The 21,036-nt window shown below is 44.3% G+C and overlaps 1 protein-coding gene across 1 annotated transcript in view; it reads left to right on the forward strand.

Annotated features, from left to right (window-relative positions):
• LOC105386572 (E3 ubiquitin-protein ligase UBR4) overlaps nucleotides 1-21,036 on the forward strand; it is an 80,642-nt gene that overhangs the window by 20,114 nt on the left and 39,492 nt on the right. The window contains exons 18-38 of the mRNA XM_048625952.1: nucleotides 56-280; nucleotides 578-765; nucleotides 9,160-9,340; nucleotides 9,757-9,862; nucleotides 10,212-10,365; nucleotides 11,007-11,241; nucleotides 11,602-11,820; nucleotides 12,216-12,386; nucleotides 13,481-13,626; nucleotides 14,273-14,412; nucleotides 15,628-15,778; nucleotides 15,887-15,939; nucleotides 16,107-16,239; nucleotides 16,608-16,772; nucleotides 17,108-17,256; nucleotides 17,564-17,670; nucleotides 17,847-18,061; nucleotides 18,445-18,608; nucleotides 19,194-19,406; nucleotides 20,190-20,354; nucleotides 20,595-20,789. Coding sequence (XP_048481909.1) covers nucleotides 56-280; nucleotides 578-765; nucleotides 9,160-9,340; nucleotides 9,757-9,862; nucleotides 10,212-10,365; nucleotides 11,007-11,241; nucleotides 11,602-11,820; nucleotides 12,216-12,386; nucleotides 13,481-13,626; nucleotides 14,273-14,412; nucleotides 15,628-15,778; nucleotides 15,887-15,939; nucleotides 16,107-16,239; nucleotides 16,608-16,772; nucleotides 17,108-17,256; nucleotides 17,564-17,670; nucleotides 17,847-18,061; nucleotides 18,445-18,608; nucleotides 19,194-19,406; nucleotides 20,190-20,354; nucleotides 20,595-20,789 — 3,475 coding nt within the window. The remainder of the gene's footprint in view (nucleotides 1-55; nucleotides 281-577; nucleotides 766-9,159; nucleotides 9,341-9,756; nucleotides 9,863-10,211; nucleotides 10,366-11,006; nucleotides 11,242-11,601; nucleotides 11,821-12,215; nucleotides 12,387-13,480; nucleotides 13,627-14,272; nucleotides 14,413-15,627; nucleotides 15,779-15,886; nucleotides 15,940-16,106; nucleotides 16,240-16,607; nucleotides 16,773-17,107; nucleotides 17,257-17,563; nucleotides 17,671-17,846; nucleotides 18,062-18,444; nucleotides 18,609-19,193; nucleotides 19,407-20,189; nucleotides 20,355-20,594; nucleotides 20,790-21,036) is intronic.

The following is a 21,036-nucleotide window of genomic DNA, read 5'->3' on the forward strand; positions in this document are numbered from 1 at the left end:
TTGTATCTTTTACGCTGCAGCAATAAGTAAACTTTCTCTCTTTTCACCTACCCAGATCGAATGGAACCTAGTAATCGCGCCAGGGCTGGCGCAACCGTCCCCCGAAGCCAGCGCAGGCGCAGCCGGCAGCACTAAACCCACCACCGAGGGCGGGCAGCTAGCGGCTCGTATCTACTGCTCTGTGCCGCATGTGGAGGCAGCATACAGGAGACTGACTCAGGACGAGAGCTCCATGAGGCCACGGTTCTACGCGCTTACCACTGCTGAGATTAACAATCAGGTAAAATGTTGAAGACATTACATTACATTGCATCTGCCAATGGGGTACAAAATCTTCAATTAAAGGTGGTCGTACAGGCACCGCGAAAATTGGCTACGTCAGTCACATAAGAGCCCATGAACGAAGTTCTCATTAGTCAGAACCCACAGTAGCTGTGACCGAAAGCGGTCTGGATACATATATTATAAAAAATCTTCTCACAGTTCCTTGTTTCTCTCTCTATTGGTGACATGCAAAGTAGTCAAGCTTATTGTTATGTCTTCTAGCCACTCCCTAATACTCTATCTATATTCTCAGGAGAACCCAAAGTTCGACGGCCTCGCCTGCAACTTCGTGCTCGGCACCCCTCACAAGCTGAAGTACCCGTTGTTACTGGACGCTCTACTAGCCCTGCTCAACTCTACGTGTGTGTGTGACAACCCTGCGCAGGCGTCGTCGCCCGCCGCGCTGACGGCTGCCCACTACTGCTTCCAGACCGCTTGGAGGTGAGAGCTATAGGGATCTAGAATAGCACTTTACAAAACATGCAAATTTCAAATGGACGTAAATACTGCGCTTATCATAATATTATTTTCGTTTATAATCGACATGGCCACAAAAAGGCTGACTCATCTGATGACGAATATCTATTTCCATATTTTGATATTCTGTAAAAATGCTGGTGTACGGGCCAATAGCCGTACATTTTGCTATGTTAACAGTTTTACCTTAGCGACGTAAATTAAGTCAGTTCTTGTCCGTCATCAACCGCGCGCGACACGTACTCATCATCATATCATTATAGAATAGTTATCAGTTTAAATAAATCAAATTATCATAAGTTATATACTTCTTTTATCATTTCTATCATCTTATCATATTGGTGTGTGGACCTGGCCCTCACATCAATTGGTCCTTCGAGCCTTTCGGACAGGCGGGGCTGACAATCGCGAACTTCGAACTTTCGGGACACGTGTTTGTGTAGCCTAATTACTTCCTGTGACTATCAGTTCAATATCGAGAACTATTCTCGTGGTTGGCGAGGCATTCGCCAGCTCCTCAGGAGAAGGCGGCGCGGCGGGCGGCGCGGGCTCCAGCGCGCAGCAGCAGGCCGCCGAGCGACAGGGAACACCATCGCCTACTCTACATCATCAATCTCAGTCTGCTTCGACCTCTACTCTAACGTTATCTGAGAAAATGAAGGAGTTATTAAAAAAGCAAAATAGTAACTTCAGAGCTCTGCAGCGTACGTTAACAGGTATCAACATCAATAATATAACGGAGAAGTGGGAATTGGAAGATGCATTACGCAGCATCCAAGCTAGATGGCAGATCATAGACTCGCTACATTGGGAGTTGGACAGCGAACTGGAGGGAAAATATGAGGAATATGAAGAAGCATTCTCTTATTACGAGCAAAGCTACAGCAATATCAAAAAAGAAATTAACAAGAAGATGTGGTCGACTCAACATCGTGACAAACTTACTCCACAGATGGATATACCTACCTTTGAAGGCAACTATCACCAGTGGGTGTCCTTCAAGGACCTGTTTACGGAAACCATCCACCTAAATCCTTCATTATCAGACGCACAGAAGATGCAGTATTTAAAATCAAAGTTGAGAGGAGAAGCGGAACGTTTAATCCAACACCTTCCTATCAGCTCAGATAATTATGACGTTTGTTGGCAACTACTTAATCAACGATTTAATAACAAAAAACTAATTTTCACATCCCATATCAATATCATACTGAACCTCCCTATCATGCAATCAGTATCAGTTCACGGCATCAAGCGACTTCACGACTCGGCATCAGAATGTCTCAACGCTATCAAAAAGCTCGGCGTGGATACCAGCAGCTGGGATCCATTGCTAGTCCACATTCTAGCACAGAAGTTGGACTCAGAGACTCACAACGAGTACTTGGCTTCTCTGAAAGAACCAAGAGAACTACCAAATTTGGATGAATTCTTAAAATATCTCGAAAATAAATTCACTACATTGGAGTCATCGCGCAAGAAACAGGAGAATATCATATCAAAAACGGGTCCAAATTACAATCAAAATCATTCTAAATATCAATATTCAAAACCTACTTATTTAAAACAATCATTTACGACGACAAATAACTCAATTTCGCAACCATCAACCAGCAAAAATGTTTATCAGACAAAATCAAAATGCCCGGTATGCAATACCTACGATCATCCGATATTTTATTGCACAAGGTTTACGCAAATGCCTGGAAATGTCAAACTTAAAATTATCAAGCAGTATGAGCTATGCAAAAATTGCCTTTATTGCCATCACGGAAAACCCTGCATATCAGAAAAACGTTGTCGTGAGTGCAATTTGCCACACAACACTATCATACATGATGCATACGCATACACACATGCGCAAACAAATAATCAGGTTACTGCAAGAGTTCAACGCTCGGGCGTGTCACAGCCACAATCATCATCAGCAAGAATGGAAAATGGTCAAATACGTGGAACTTCGCACGTGTCATTGCAACCACATAACGTCACCGAGATCCTATTAGCAACAGCAATTATCAATATCAAGGGAGCCGACGGGAGCTATCATACATTCAGAGCCTTGCTGGACCAAGGATCTCAAACATCCCTTATCACGGAGCGAGCGGTACAAGCGCTTGGTCTTTCGCGGAAAAAATGCCTAGGAACTATATCAGGAGTAGGAATGAAGGAAAACAGTTGTAAGGGCTTAATCAGCATACAATGTTCATCAATAAACCACGACTTTTCATTCTCTACAGAAGCATTTATCATGAATCATCTTATCAGGAACTTGCCTAGTTATTCATTTGCGGAACCACAGTGGAACTTTTTAGAAAATATCAACCTAGCGGACCCTAAATTCTACGTGAGCCGTCCAGTAGATTTATTGCTAGGAGCAGAAGTATATTCAAAAATATTAATGAATGGAATTTGTAAAATTGATGACAACCTTCCTATTGCGCAACAGACGCGCTTAGGTTGGATTTTAAGCGGTAATTACAGATCATATCAATGCAACATCGTATTACATAACATGGACGAAATACAACGGTTTTGGCAAATCGAGGATATCACGGAAACATCATCATTATCAGTATCAGATCAAAATGTCATCAAGTTTTACGAAGAAACAACAAAACGCAGATCAGACGGAAGATATGAAGTAAGACTGCCAATGAAGCAAAACTTTGAAGAAAAATTGGGTTCAACAAAACAAAAAGCTTTCGCCCAATTTCATCAATTAGAACGAAAATTAAATAACAATAAAAACATCTCGGAACAATATAAACTATTTATGAATGAATATAAACAGCTCGGTCATATGATACCAGCCGATAACAACATGAAACCCGACTATCATATGCCCCATCATCATGTGACTAGAGAGGACTCTATTACCAGCAAGTTAAGAGTTGTTTTCAATGCTAGCACACCAGGACTGCCATCAAACTTAAGTCTCAATGACCTCATGGAGCGGGGCCCAAATCTGCAGCAAGACCTCCAAACTCTTATCTTGAAGTGGCGACAGTATAAATACGCTTTTACTGCAGATATTGAAAAGATGTTCCGCCAGATATGGGTCGCAGAAGAAGATCAGAGATTTCAGAAGATAGTCTGGAGAGATTCAGCTGATGAACCTATCAAAGAATACACTTTAACGACCGTGACTTATGGGACCCGTTCAGCCCCATATCTAGCTATGATGACCCTGCGTCATCTAGCGAGTGAAGAAGAGTATCAACGGAAATATTCAGCAGCAGCAAAGGTGGTAAAAGAATCCCTTTATATGGACGATGTGCTCCATGGCGACCACTCATTATCATCAGCAAAACAATTACAATCAGATTTAATTGAGCTACTAAAATTAGGCGGTTTCAACCTCCGAAAGTGGTCATCAAACTGTCAAGAGTTACTGCAAGGAAGCCATGTAACTGACAGCCATCAACATGCATTTGATTTCAGACACGAAGAATCCATGAAGACGCTGGGGTTACGTTGGCATCCGAAGGAGGACGTATTCTCGTTTGAATTGAAACGCGATTCGAAATCAAGTAAAACCAAACCAACAAAAAGATCACTATTATCAGAAATATCAAAACTGTTCGACCCGTTAGGGTGGCTTTCTCCCGTGACAACAAAGCTCAAACTCATCTTTCAAAGCGTTTGGGCCTATGACCTACAATGGGATAGTCAATTACCCGAAAATATTGAAAAGGAGTGGATCAAAATACAACAAACATTAATCGCTATCAACGATATCAGGTTACCGAGATGGTTACAAACAAATGGCAGCGACGTCATAGAATTGCACGGCTTCTGTGACTCATCAACCAAAGCTTACGCTTGCGTCATTTATAGTGTAATCAGAAGAGCAGGACAGACATATGTAAGTCAAGTAATCGGGAAAGCGAGACTTGTACCTATCAAAAAACTGGAGAAAGAAGTATCTTTACCTCGTCTCGAGTTATGCGGAGCACACTTACTATCAAAGGTCATGTCCAAGGTGAAGGACTGCTTCCCAACCTATCAAATATCAGTTTTCGGCTGGACGGATTCTATGGTGACTTTAGCCTGGCTACAAGGTGAACCAGGGCGATGGAAGTCATTTGTATCAACCAGAGTGCAGCAAACAATCGAGTCTATACCACCGGACTGCTGGCGCTATGTGGAATCCAAGGACAACCCGGCTGACTGCGCAAGTAGAGGTATCACACCGGAGCAACTACAAAACCATAGTCTATGGTGGCAAGGGCCCTCGTGGTTACCTACATATCAAAACAGAGATGCCGAAAGGACACTTTACTCGACTGAAGAGGAGTTAAAAAAGATCAAACAAGTGAACAGTGTTCTTAAATCAGAAAATGCAATCACAAAGATACTGGATCACTACAGCTCATTTTCAAAAGCTGTAAGAGCAACAGCGTGGCTTGCACGATTTATCAAATATCTATCAGACAAAAGGGCAGATTATCAAAAATATTTAACTATATCAGAATTGCGACATGCCAAAACCATTATCATTAAGCATGTTCAACGTGAGGAATATGAAAAGGAAATTCAGTGCTTAGAAGCAAAAAGGGAAATCAAATCAAAGAGCAAAATACTTAGCCTGCGACCTCAGTTAGATGAAGAAGGAATCATGAGAGTTGGTGGGAGAATCAAGAACGCATATATCAATCCTGAAATGAAGCATCCAATTATCATACCGACAAAAGGCAAGTTGACGGAACTTCTGATCAGGCACGGTCACGAACATACATATCATGGAGGCCCCAAGATAACTTCAGCGTTTCTTCGACAGAAATACTGGATAGTGGGAGGAAACCGGGAGATCAAAAAACAACTGCGACTATGTGTAACCTGCAGAAAGCACAGTCCAAGCAAAGCCGATCAGTTAATGGGAGATTTACCGGAACACCGGATCAATGCATCCCGTCCATTTTATCACACGGGACTGGATTTCACAGGACATATCATGGTAAAAGCCAACAAAGGGCGTGGAATAAAGACCAGCAAAGGATACATAGCAGTTTTTGTCTGTATGGTGACAAAGGCCGTACACCTAGAACTAGTATCAGATCTATCAACCTCTGCACTGCTGGCCGCAGTTCGCAGAATGGCGGGGAGACGAGGGACCCCCCGAAATCTGTATTCCGATAACGGTACTAACTTTATTGGAGGAAACAGAGTTTTACAGCAAGAGTATGAAGAAACATTAAAATCAATCGATCATCATTTTATCAGTGAACTATCAGAAATGGAAATTAAATGGCATTTTCAGGCCCCATCATGGCCTTCGGCTGGAGGAATCTGGGAAGCAGCTGTGAAACAAGTGAAAAAGCACCTAACGAGAGTAATAGGAACACACAAACTAACCTATGAAGAGTATGCAACACTGTTGACCCAGATTGAGGCGTGCTTAAACGGGCGACCCTTGTGCGCTATCAGTGAGGATCCGGAGGAGCTAGACTATTTAACTCCAGCTCACTTCTTAGCAAGCGGTCCAACCTTGACAATCGTCGAAACAGAACACGATCTCCGCACAAGATGGCATCTCGTACAGAAAATATATCAAGATGTGTGGAAGAGATGGCGAGCAGAATATCTCTCACAATTATCAATTCGTCCCAAGTGGCGCTCACCGCAACCTAATATCAAAGAAGGAGACATCGTTATCATTCAAGATGCCAATTTACCGCCCGGCAAGTGGGCGCTAGGTAGAGTACTGGAGACACACCCCGGAAAGGATGGGTATGTGAGGGTGGTGTCTGTGAAGACGAAGAACGGAGTGTTAAAACGACCTATCGTAAAACTCTCTCGTCTACCTGTCCAATCAACTAACTGCTCCGAAAACGTATCATCTTCATCAAGCAATCAAGACCTAAAACAACCCACTGCATCAATAGAAAATAATAAAAGACCACAGAGAACAATCAGGAAGAAAAACATAAATCTTTTATCATTAGCCACATCATTATTGTTTTTCTTCAGCATGTTAACCACGTCACAATGCGCCTACAACTTCACAAAATTACCACCTAATCAAATGTTGTACTTCGACAAATTGACCAACATGCAAATCATAAAGGACGACTGGCGACTCGTTGTCTATTATGACTTAGATCCGTATTGGGCTGGAATAGAAACACTTAATAAACAATTAAAATACCTGGACAGCTCATGTTCTGCGATAAGAGGTCAGTCACATTGCGAACAGATCATATCACAATTACAGCACGGGTTCTCGGAAATACGCTACTACAATGACGTTTTGCTGACTCAAAGGCCAAGCGTGTACGACAGACGGCATCGTCGCGGACTGATAAACGGTATTGGAAACCTAGCAAACAACTTATTCGGAATATTAGACGATAAGTTCGCTTCAAAATATGAAAGGGACATCAGCCTTATCAGAGAAAATGAAAATCATTTAGCGAAGTTATGGAAAAATCAAACGTCAGTTGTAGAGGCAGAATTTAACCTTATGAAAAGAATGGAGAGTTTTATAAATAAACAGCACAAATCTATCAATCAACGATTATCAAGTTTCGAAAACACAATGAATACCATGGGGAAACAAATAAATTACTCATCACTGATAAACGATTTCACTATATCATCAATAATAGCCAACAATTTATTAAATCAACTTAAATCTGTGCAGACAGTTCTACTTGACACCATCACAGATATATACAATGGAAAGCTGAGCTTGCATATGTTGACCCCGGAACAATTACGCCAAGAATTAAACATCATATCAGCACAAATACCGAGAGATTTAAGCATCCCGACATCAGAGGTACAATTACCTAAACTTTATCATCTTCTTAAAGTAAAATCAAAAATATCAAGAGAGTATTTAATCTTCGAGATTTCTATACCTCTACTATCAAGAAATACGTACGAAATATATCAAGTCCTTCCCATTCCGAAACAATCACACAAGAATATGATGAAAATAATACCTATATCAAGTTACGTAGCGATAAACCTACAGAAAGAGTCTATGATACCTATTACTGCCGAAGATATTAATACATGCCTAAACCAAAACGAAGAAACAATTTTATGCCATATCAGCAAACCAACGTACCATATATCAAATGATGACAGTTTATGCGAGAAGAATAATCAAACATCCATTTGTAACTCAGTTATCACTGACTGTAGAAACAGTTGGATAGAATTACATTCCATCAATAGTTATATGTATTTTTGTTGTAATCAATGCAACATCAAAGTGTTATGTCAAGACCAAGCTGTCGCGCTACAGCTCAGTCAGGCTGGATTATTCTCTTTGTCTGGAGAGTGCACTATCAGAGCTAAGGAATTAACCATAACATCCCATTACCAAAGGTCGAACAACCTGACCATGAAGGCCGACTTATCAATCCCAGAAATAGCACCAATCAACAACATCATCAACATTACCTTACCTGTTAACGCTAATATGACTATATCAGAGTATCACGAATCAGAGCTAAATTTAATCAAGCAGAAAATAGATGCTATGAAAGAAGAAACTCCGCTATTATCAGACAGAGCGACATATCACGACATCCATCAATACACGGTAGTGTACAGCATGCTGGGAGTGATGGCGGCGGCGGGCGGCTGGTTCCTGTGGAGGCGCGCGCGGCGGCGCGGGCGCTCCGCCGAGGGCGCGGCGACGGCCACGGGCGGCCCTAAGCCCGAGCCCGCTGTTCTCTATAGTGTTAAGTGTAGTGCATGTGAAATAGCAAATTTCGGTCGTGATAATTTAAATTTTCAGTGTAGTGAGAGTGGTTACAAAGTCCCTATAGTGAGCCAGCGTAATAAAAAGTTCAATAGATCAATGTGAAAGCAAAAATAAATGAGTGCGAATTTTAAATAATACTTTAGTGGACTTTAAGTTTTATTTTAAATAATGAAATTAATATTGTTCAATCATCATGTCTCATGTCATTCATCATCATATCATATAATATTTTTTTTCTGCTTTTATCATTCACTTAGTAGATTTTTCTTCCTTCTCTGGTGGGGGAGTATGTACGGGCCAATAGCCGTACATTTTGCTATGTTAACAGTTTTACCTTAGCGACGTAAATTAAGTCAGTTCTTGTCCGTCATCAACCGCGCGCGACACGTACTCATCATCATATCATTATAGAATAGTTATCAGTTTAAATAAATCAAATTATCATAAGTTATATACTTCTTTTATCATTTCTATCATCTTATCATATTGGTGTGTGGACCTGGCCCTCACAGCTGGACAAAATGTACACCAAAAATAATGTCATATTTTTTTTTATATTTTCATTGGATAACTTCTTCGAATGCCGATGCTAAGCTCGTTTAAAAACCTATACCTAAACCATTCCCCGTCCACAGGTTAGTAGTAAGCATGCCGCCCGCCACGCCGCACATGGACAAGCTGGCGGCGGGCACGGCGGCCGACCTGCCCGCGCCGCTGCCTCTTCACGCGCTGATCTGGGCCCCTAGAGCGGACAATAAGAAGGTCTTCAACCCGTGGCTCAAGGACGCGCTTGTCAAACAGGGCATGTACACGCAGGTATGTCTAGTAGTAGTTATATAGTCTATGGTCATATAGAGTAGTAGTGAGCTGCCCGCGCCGCTGCCGCTTCACGCGCTCATCTGGGCACCTAGAGCGGATAATAAGAAGGTCTTCAACCCGTGGCATGCATGCATAAACAGGCATGTATACGCAGGTATGTTCATTAGTAGTTATGTTGTCTGTGATCAGACAGGTAAGGATCAACTAAAATTCTGAAGTCGGAAAAATCACATCCGTCTGCATCTATAGACGAATAGCGAGCGAGCGGCATTGCATGCACCAATGACGTCGCTCGAATTTGACTACACCAGCGCCTCACCCAACATCTTCCAGGGTTCGGTCTTTGTCTGACAACCCTAATAATCTTACACGAAGCAGCCATTCATTACTGAATTACTTTTGTTTTGTTTCAGTACGCTGAGAATCTACTAGCCGGTGTGAGCGCCTCGTGCGACAACATCAAGTACAGCGCCTGGCTCGCCTCTAAAATCATCAAGCATTTGAAAGAGAACATTACGGGTAAATAACCTTGATTATTTTGCATTCCAAAAAGTTACAAAGATGAACTGTGTTGGTGGCGGTTTAACGTTGGTGTGGTTAGCAGCCAAAATGTAATTTCTCACACTGTGAAAGATTTTGCCTCGCATTAGTGAGCTTCCATAGGTGAGAGCTTCGAGCTTTCTGTAAGCTCGCTTCGCGACGATTCACAGTTTGGTTTACGCCCTTAGCCCGCACATTTTTCCCAGTCTATCCCTAAGTATCGTTTCTATGTAACTTTTACTTATTCGTATATTCTATTGTGACACCTTCAATCCACCCCTATGTATCGTTTCTATGTAACTCTTCTTATTATATTTTATTGTAACAGCGTCCGGTCTCCCGTCCCTGCTGGACGTGATATCGTGCGACGCGGCGCTGGTGCGGCTGCACATCTGCCTCGCCGACGCCGCGTCCGCCGCCGAGGCGCACCAGTTCATGCCGGACCTGCTGGAGCTGCTCGCCACGTTGGTGGACTGTTGCCGGTAGGTGGCGCCACTAGTCTACTGTACTAGTGTCTAGACTCACATCTGCCTCGCCGACGCCGCGTCCGCCGCCGAGGCGCACCAGTTCATGCCGGACCTGCTGGAGCTGCTCGCCACGTTGGTGGACTGTTGCCGGTAGGTGGCGCCACTAGTCTACTGTACTAGTGTCTAGACTCACATCTGCCTCGCCGACGCCGCGTCCGCCGCCGAGGCGCACCAGTTCATGCCGGACCTGCTGGAGCTGCTCGCCACCCTGGTGGACTGTTGCCGGTAGGTGGCGCCACTAGTCTATACAGGCTTGAAAAAATTATGGGACAGGAAAGACAGGTACCATAACCGTGGCAGCTAGAAAAAACTGGCATAGGACGTAGGTATGTCAACAATATTTTTTCAAATTATAAAAAAATGATAGGAACCTTACTTAGGGTGTCTTGCACAATAAAGTTAATCAAAATTAAATTGTTTGTCTCTTGCTCTGACAGTATAATGTCAGAGCAAGAGGTCATAGATTTAATTTTGTATAACTTTGTTGTGCACAACAAAGTTATACAAAATTAAATCTAAGGTGGCTTGCAAGCCACCCTTACTATCAGTCCGTCCCCCGATAAACTGCTTTCATTAATAAGCTTTTCTATTTCTAGAATAAGCGCCGGAATGGAGCTGGAATGCCTGACAGAAACCGGCGCATCGGAGTCAGTAGCAGCGGTCAACGCCACCCGGCTATTGGTCTGTGGCACCCTCTGTCCCATTGGTCCGGGGGCGGGGCCCTCACCCCCGCCAGCGTTGGGGGCGTGGCTTAGAGCGCAGATGCCGGCCAATGCCTCGCAAGCATTGGACAGACTGTCGGCACCACCGCCGATTCAGTCTAGGAACACTGTAAGTATTTGCTATATCATATCATCAGCTTTCTGTTTCAGTGTTGTTTTCTTTTTAGCCTTTTCTTTTTGGTGACAAATAATAAAGCTGGAATATAATACCGTGATGAAAGGATTAGCCAGTTAGATTTATCGTCAGCCTCTAACTCTCAAGGGTGCTGGCCGTAGGTACCTGTATAAGGTACCTAAAGTTGATGCGTCACTCAGGGGGCTCCTTTTACTCATCCCTCATGGTTGAAGTATTAAAGAACAAACGCCAGAAAGCCGGTGTAAATGCCAGCCATCATCGTTTAACTTAGGAGACTGTCAGTGTTAGTATCATTTCTTTTTACAGCCAATAAACAACTACTTAATTCCACAGGCAATCTACGCGAACGACATCATCCCCTCCGAGAGCGCCGTCCTCAACCTGGTGTCCTCCCACTGCGAGATAATGAGCTGCGGCGGCGTGTACTCGGCGTGGGCGTCGCTGCGCATGCTCGGCTACTCGGCCGCCAAGCTGCTGGAGGCGGGCGCGGGCAAGCTGGCCGAGGAGCCCGCGCTGGCCGCCGCCGCCGGGGACCTCGTCGTGCCCGCGCTGGTGAGGGCATTATGGGGTTTTATTAACTTACTTGTATCCTACCAGATTTGGTAGCTCCAAAACCGTTGGATGTAGTTTCTATTTGAATGCTGAGGTGACTTGATCGAGAGTGTTTTATCGGTTTAACATGGGCTCGTTGTAATATGTTTTTGATAGGTGATTTGAAAGAGTTTTTTGCCAGACAGACTCATCCAAATTGGGTTATCAGATCAAAAAGTTTTTGTTTATATTTTGTATGTAGGTAATCATATTCGGGCAGAACACATAGCGTACAGAGACTACAGAGTATGTATAATCTATGTAGATACTTGCGCGAACAACATCGAGCGCAGGGCACTGCGGTATCATTTTAATTATAATTTGGACACTTCTTTAAATTACACCTCTTTTTCCAGACGGACGGCCGCCTCGAGTTCATGTCGGAGCCCCTATCCTGTACCCTCACTACACTAGTGCCGCAGCAGCTGAAGGCGGAGCAGCTGATCCACGAGCACATCCTGCGCACCACCTACCCCATGCTGGTGGAGCATCTGCAGCCCGCCACTGAGAAGACCTTGCGCCATATGGTGAGTCATTTATTGTAATATGTTCTGAACAGTTTTGTGTAGGTTTCCTGCCAGAGCATAGGCTTTCTTCAGAGTTAATCAATGGATGCGTTCAGAAGTAAGTTGCATCTAGTTCCGTAGTATCCGTCAGGGGATATAGTCGCAGACTGCAGTTGGCTACTAAGAAGACCTTGCTTGGGTTATTATATTGTCATCCGATCCCGTAGCAGTAAAAGGTTTTATTCGACGTCAGTAACAGTGCAATCGCAGTCCATTATTGGACATAAACATGCCTCCATTGGAGCGTATCCTTGCTTCTGTCGGAGCTTCACTCCTGCACACTTTCGACGCTGGTGCCGCAGCAGCTAAAGGCGGAGCAGCTGATCCACGAGCACATCCTGCGCACCACCTACCCCATGCTGGTGGAGCATCTGCAGCCCGCCACCGAGAAGACATTGCGCCATATGGTGAGTTATAAATACGAGTGTGTTCTGAACAGTTTTGTGTAGGTTTCCTGCCAGAGCATAGGCTTCCTTCAGAGTTTATCACTGGATGCGTTCAGAGCATAGGCTTTCTTCAGAGTTTATGACTCGATGCGTTCAGAATTTAGTTGCATCTAGTTCCGTAGTGTCCAGGGTTATAGTCGCTGGCTGCAGCGTTCTACTAAGAAGACCTTGGTTGTGTCATAAATGGTAAGTAACTCATGATGGAGCCTCATTCCTGCACGCTGACGACGCTGTTGCCGTAGCAGCTGAAGGCGGAGCAGCTGATCCACGAGCAGCCCGCCACTGAGAAGACCTTGCGGCATATGGTGGGTTTTATGCGAGTTATGTTATGTATTCTGAACAGTTTCGTATACGTTTCTTATAGTGCAGAGGTGAGACGTGCGTTGTGCAATCCATAGGTATCCCCGTAGTTTGCCACTGGAAGCGTTCAGAAGTTATTTACATCCAGGCCCGTAGCAGTTGAAGAACTGTAGTCGTCGTCAGAAGCCATCCACTGATGGAGATCATAGGCCTTACTCGAGGCAAACCAATATGCGATCGGATGTAATTTGTTATATTGCGCTTATACAAATATCGTACTAACGAAAAATATCATAACTATTTGTCCAGGTAAAATACTGGGAGAAGATTCTCGACCGGCCGGCCGGCAGACTCGCCTATGAAGTGGTGTTCGCTGAGGGCTCAGAGTATTCTCTCGGGAAGATCCTCCTCTCCGCTCCGAACGCCAGGAATCCGTATGCTGAACGGGTTATCAAGTAAGTTTACTATCACTATATGAACTTCAAAGTATGTAATGAAATCGGAGAGTGCGATTTCGCAAAGATTTAATAATTGGCAGTTATTTACATAAAGTTAAATACATGTTTCCATTCCGTTTTCATGACTTTATAGTTGGACTGTAAATAATGGGAGGAAAAACTTTTGATGGTGTACAGACTAGGTGTAAAATGGTTGATTTAGTCAAGTGAGAGTCTTGGAGCGGTGGTAGCTCAGTCGGGTAAGCGCCCGCTTCTCACGCAAGAGATGCGGGTTCGAATCCCGGCGCTGACATGTACCAATGAGTTCTTTTCTGAATTTAAGTACAATGTATACCATCGCTCTTACGGTGAAGGAAAACATCGTGAGGAAACCTGCATATCTAGATTTAGCACATCTAGATATGTGAACCCACCAACCCGCAGTGGACCAGCGTGGTGGGAAATGGTCCAAGCTTAGGAAGGCAGTTTAGACCTTGGGGATATGCACAAAGGTTCCATTCGAGAGAGCCAGGTGCAGGTACTGACACCCCCACAGAGAATAGAATAGAATAGAATAGTCAAGTGAGAATCTATGTCATTTCGTAGGTATAAACAAGGTTCAGCTCTCGTAAAATAATACTGAATTACCTACTTTCGCCCACAGACTGTTCATAAAGATATTCGCCGGGTGCGAGAGCTCTGAGCTCAGTAGCGCCCTCTGCATCTCCGTGTGCAAGTTCCTCGGCGTCGCGGATAAGGAGAAGGTGGCCAGTCTACTGTCGCACATCTGCTTCGGAGGACCAGGTACATTGCTGCTATAGGTTTTATGTGGGTGTAAATATAGTGACTTAACTTGCTTGTGATTTGAGGCAAGGGAATCCCTTGCCTGTACTCTGAGTGGTGGTTGTGGCAAGTTTATGTAAATGAAATAATTTTTCAGCTGTCAAAGGCATACATTGTATGTCTCTGTGTGTTGAAAACTAAATATTTCGATTACGTAAGCTCTCAAAATCACTCTGCCACTTAGGGAACAGTTCATTTGTAGTTAGCATTGTGTTTTCAGAGTGTGTCCATCTAAAACCACTATCATATCATCATATCACATTCTGGTGTGGAAATACTAACCTAATGGTAAAATAAGTTGGGTCATCTCCACTGCTGGTATCATATTTGTGTGAAAAGATACATGACTGTTCTTCTTATTTGCACAGCATTTCCACCAGGCCCCAAAGTAAAAGCTCCGAAAGGTAACAACCTGATAAGCCATAATTGTTTAAATGTCCATACAGCACGGTCGTAATTATGGTTGCTTAGTATGAAAGTGATACCATTCCTTGCGATCCTGTATTTGTAAAACCTCTATTTCAACAGCCTGTAAAATATCCCCTGTATTCTTAAAAAGTTTAGCTTTTAAGGTTTTTGAACTGTTAGTCGCTCATACGTGGTTGTGTAAAGATCAGTAAACCATGTAACAGTTCAATAGCTAATATTGGCATGAAAACGGAGGCGATTATTGTGTACTGACTGTACTGCATGCGCGACCTAGAATTCACCAATACTGGATCCTGTTATTTGTCTTGACGAAATTGTAGAGAACCTTATAAAAATCCCCAAGACTATTTTAGATGGAATGTTTGCTTGTATGAGCTCTATGCGAATAGTTGTTCCAAACCTGCACCGATTCTACTTGATGCTATCTTATAAGTTGCTCGCAAATTTAATATGGACGTCGGATATTTATGAAAGGCTTCTCTCAAATTAGAAGAAAATTTTACAGTACTATTCATACTGAATTCAGTTAAAAATACATATATAAACTTCCATCTAACTTCGCAAATATCCGATTACCGACAACCACTAATATGGGGATGGGCAATAGTGGATTTTTAATTTTCATCTGACACGCTCACTTGTCAAATTTTTGTGCAAAAAAAATCCGCCATTGCAAGACCCCATATTCAATCAAGCGGTTACCATTTTATATACTCTGACCAACACTAACTCCGCAATCCCCCGTAGCGGCGCCACCGTTGGCGGGCACGGCCAATGCGAGCCCGGTGGAGACGGAGCTGGCCACGCCCACCACCGCCGCGCCCGAGCCCAACCCCGCCTCGCTGGCGCTACGCAATGCTTTGCGGTCAGTGTTCAGGACTGAACCTACTGATACACCGTGAGTTGTTTTGATTTTTTTATCACACTTTAAATTGGTATTCCATGGTAAAACATATTCATCAAATGGCATTCAATATGATATAATTGATCGGTTTACCTGTTTCAGATCGCCAGCGCCTAGGATTCAATCTGATACAGCGCAACCATCAACTAACTCTGGTAAGCTTTCTCCATTTATTTATAAGTTACTCTTATATTGTCTTTTACCCTACGCTACCATACCTATACCCTCGAGTTTTAAGAAACTAACGAACATCAATTCATTTTTATTTTTATAGATATAGGTTAGCAAATATGTGTTTAATTTTTACCAATTTATTTCACAGATACCGGCAGCTGGTCGGACGCGAAGCCGGAGGCGGCGGCGGTGCCGGACGCGCCGGCCGTGCCGCTCTCCGACGCCACCAACGACAACGCGCTGCTGCTGACGCACCTGTGCAAGCACATCACTATGCACTGGTGAGTGTATGCTGAGGAAATATGATTTGGTGACTTTTAAGTAGGTACTCCTTCTGAGAGGTACATGAAAATAACCTCTTCGAGTGACGTGTCAACAGTTCATACCCAGTATATATACCTTCCGGTGCACCCTGGACAGTCAGCGACTGACAACTAATTTTATTTTGTAATCTCTCACCACGGCGACAACCAATAGTCCATCTCTGCAGTGATACCAACTCGCTGAAAATAAGAACACTCTTTCTAACAGACATGAACGAAATGTATAGAAAAACTGCCTGATTCCAATGTAGGTACATGCCATAATAAGCAATACTACCTTTTCTGATAAAATTCCAAACTGTATAAACAACAAATTTAATCCCCAGCACGGAAGAAGTCAGCGAGCGCTGCCTAGCTCTACTCATCTCAGTCTGCGGCGACACCGCGCCCGCGCCGCTGCTGCTCAAGGAGATGTGTCGCTTAGCCGACGCGCACAACGGACAGGGGCACAAGCAGCTGTTCCAGGCTTGCGTCAACCAGTTGAATGTTTGGTGAGTTTTGTGTAACTGTACAATGTGTAGAGTACCTATATTTGTCTGCAACTTGAGTATGTTAACGAAATGGGTAGATTGATTTGAAAGTGGTCAAGTATTTATATTCGATGATGCTGTTTAAATGTAACAAGCTCTCATCATGGCGGGGGTTCTGCCTTGTCAGCCAGGTCTATGTGAATAAACAAAGTCATTCAGAAGAATTTTTTTGCTAATTCGTTCACTCACTCGCTAGCTGGTCTTTTCTAGTAGTATCTGTTGTCCGTAACACTTCAAAGCTGCCGAGGAATCTATCAGCATTAGTAGCAAGCATTAATACCACATTCCTCACACAGCGTGGAGCAGCTGAGCAGCCCGGAAGTGCTGGAGAAGCTGGAGTCGGGCGCGGCGGACGCGGGCGTGGCGCCGCAGCTGGAGTCGTGCGGCGCGCTGCTGGCCTACCTCGCCGACGCGCTGCACGCCACCAGCAGCGCGCAGCCGCACAGTGAGTACAACAGCGTGGAGCAGCTGAGCAGCCCGGAAGTGCTGCCGGAGTACACCGGCTAAGTAGTGTAGCGACATCTATACTCCATACGCGTAAGATGTATAGATTCAGTTGCTACGGTATCCTAGACTACCAATAGATGGCAGTGAAGCGAAAATACGCAAAATCATACACCGTGATATTTTAAAACTACAAATTCCCGACATTTTATCGCCAGACAGTGGCCACCTATGCTAAACACCCTGCTTAGTCGGACGATCCCTTTTCATATTTTAAACCGAATGTTTACACAGCGTGTTTGTTTCAGCTTGGCGCTCTGTCAGTCCCACATGGGAGTCTCCGTCCGACCTCGGCTTCGACTTCGAGTGCACCGACGAGCAGCAAGACGATGACGACACTAGCGCCGATGATTCTGTAAGACTTCCAGATACTTTTATATTTCATTTCACCAGCGCATATCGCGGACCATACAAAAAACTACGTACCTGTAATGCTCTCTTTGCCTTGCGTAGCACCCTAAATGGAAATAGATAGTGCTATTGTACTCTTCCGAATATCGTATTTTTAACTTATGTTTCCCAACCCTACAGGACGAAGACGCGATGCTCCAGTACAAGCTCTGCACATTCACGGTCACCCAACGGGAGTTCATGAACCAGCACTGGTACCACTGCCACACGTGCAAGATGGTGGACGGCGTGGGCGTGTGCAGCGTGTGCGCGCGCGTGTGCCACAAGTCGCACGACGTGTCGTACGCCAAGTTCGGCAACTTCTTCTGTGACTGCGGTGCCAAGACTGATTCGAGGTGAGATTATTGTCGTATGATTGTATTTAGTTTCGCTGTTTTGGGTCGCGCGCGTGTGCCACAAGTCGCACGACGTGTCGTACGCCAAGTTTGGCAACTTCTTCTGTGATTGTGGCGCTAAGACTGACTCGAGGTGAGATTATTGTCGGATGTTTGTATTAGTTTCGCTGTTAGTCGCTCGGATATACACACAGAGCCGGCGAAGCTTTAGCGTCATGTAAGCTGATTATTTTGTGACTATTACGTCTCTGCTAAAGTACCATGAAATTAAAAATCTGGGTACACACAAATGTCCAACGAACATGCATCCTTTTTGCATCTTTCTAAGTCTGTAGGATATGCGTCTTTATGTTTACAAGTGTAATGTTGTATTCTCTCTACAGTTGCCAAGCGCTAGTGAAGCGCTCGGCCACCGCCGGCGCGGGCCGCGGGGGCTCCTCGGACGAGCCGCCCCCCGCGCCCTCCCTGCGCCGCCGCCCCTCCAGCCCCGCGCCCTCCGCGCTGCCCGCGCCGCCGCGCCGCCCCGCGCTTATACACTTTATACAAGGTTTGTGATGTGTTTAGTTAGTGGATTGACGGATGTGTGACACTTGTAGGGCGCCTTCAAATTAGTCGCTAATTGTCGCGCGGAAGCAGCGCTGCTGCAGCGCTGCCGTCTAAATTCCATATAAATTATTAACGCGCGACTGCAGCGCGGCTGCAGCGCTGCTTCCGCGCGACAATTAGCGACTAATTTGAAGGCGCCCGTATACTTCTCATTTCCATGATTTCACCAATTCATATAATTGCTGTCCAGTAGTCCGCCACTCTAATAGCAGCAGTGTTAGCCTCTTTACCTAAGGTCCTCCAAAGTGCTCCTGTGAGCCTATCTGGCACAATGGGCAATGGAGTAGGTGTGACACGGATTACGACGGGACTCCACAATCGCATTGCTCCTCTGTCGTCGATGCAGTCTATCGGTACTCACTATTTATGTCTTAACTAACCGATAAGCGATAAAACCGGCCTTTTTGTACATATGTGTTAGTATTTATGTTATGTAAGTTGATTTCATGTGTGTGTGCAAATAAAGAATATTCTATCTAACTAACAAAACTTGAAATATAGTAACCTAAACCCCCATTTCCCCCAGGCTCCCGCCAATACCTAAGCTCCTACCCCGAGTGGACGGCCGTCACAGAAAAAATCGGACGCCTGCTCTCAGCCCTATGCGGGCCGGTTCGCGCGGCGTGCGAGCGAGGCGCCGCAGTAGGAGCCCACGGCCGGGCCCAGAGAGCGCTGGCGCAGCTGCATCTGGGGGATAAACATATCACCAGCACGGATAACTTGATGCTGCCTACACTTGGTAAGTTGTGTGAGCTTGTTTGTTGAGATATACATAGGAGGTGTTTAGATATACTGGGTAAAGTATAGAAAGGTGTAAGCGCCTAAGGTAGATCCCATGGCCCTGGCGCAACTACCCTTTATAACATGATGCTGCATACTCTTGCTAAGTGATCAAGATTTTATAATTGTTAAGAAATAGGGTGAAAATTTGATTGAGAGTTATAGAGACGATACATATCTCACCTCCACTGTAGCTTGCAATACATATGACGGTTCCCATGTGAATATACATAGAGTATAATGAACAAGATAAGCTTGAAAGAGATTGTGACAGCCAATACCTGTATGAAATTATAAGGATAAGAAGGATCAATGATTTCATGTTCTTTTGAATATATTTGCCTGATGCAGAAGGTAACATTTCAAATAAACCCGATATACCTGTAGTACCGCATGTATTTTAAATTATTTTTAACACTATGACTATCACTCCATCTCGATCGAACGCATGAGTGTTTATGTTGAGTAAGATAGCCCTTAGTTGAGAAGTAATAATCCTATTATGAAAAAAAAACCCTACACTTATTCCCATTATCACTGTACTATGTATTTATCCCAATAAAATATAACTGAAATAGATAGTTAACGCATCCGCATCCACATAGTATTTTCCCTCTTATATCACTTCCACCACTTAACTAGTACGAGTATATTCCCCACCCCGTAGCGTAGTGTAGTTGCGTAGCCACAATCCAGCTGTGACCATCACCAGCATCCGTGTATAAAGGTGTCACCTCACCAGGATCCCAAGAGGGCGCGTTCGAGAATGTTCGCATGTCATACACCGGCGAGAATGGGCAGACGATCCGCCAGCTGATGTCGTCGCACAAGCTGAGACGGGTAGCTATGTGCTGTCTCGCTTCACCGCAGGGCAGGAGGCAGCATCTCGCTGTCAGCCACGAGAAGGGTGAGTTTTTTTTGTAAAATGGAATAAAGATCTTCAATCCCTCAAAGTTATAAGTCACCACCTTAACTTGCAGTATATACTGATTGTTTTAATACCATTATATGCATTTCTATAAAAGTTTTCACATTGCAGAAGAGAAGGCGTTCTTAATTTCAAGTTAATTATTATAATCTAATAGCTAATTGGTGATTAATGCTACACTAAATAAACCCATATAATCTACAACGACAACTCTTCCAGGCAAGATAACCGTGCTGCAGCTATCAGCGTTACTCAAGCAGGCTGACTCGTCCAAGCACAAGTTAACCCTCACGCGGCTGTCGTCCGCGCCTATACCGTTCACCGTGATCAGTCTGAGCGGCAACGCGGCCAATGAGGACCTGCTAGCCGTTTGCGGGTTGAAGGAGTGCCATGTACTCACATTTAATAGCGGTGGTTAGTATATTTTAAACGTATTAAGCCCGATTTCACCCTTGAAAAATAAGGCTAATCCGAGAATAAGTCGCCTATTTACTCGAGACTAAGCAACTATGACGTTGCTTAATCCGGAGTAAATATACGACGTATTCTCTGATAAGCCTCATTAATAACTAAAATCACAAAAATCGCGATGAAGTGCTCTTGGGACAGATCTGTCACTAGGCAGACAAGGGGGGTTGGGACAGATCTGGCACACGGCATT

Source organism: Plutella xylostella, chromosome 15 (genome assembly GCF_932276165.1).
Source record: "Plutella xylostella chromosome 15, ilPluXylo3.1, whole genome shotgun sequence".
Classification (NCBI taxonomy): domain Eukaryota; kingdom Metazoa; phylum Arthropoda; class Insecta; order Lepidoptera; family Plutellidae; genus Plutella; species Plutella xylostella.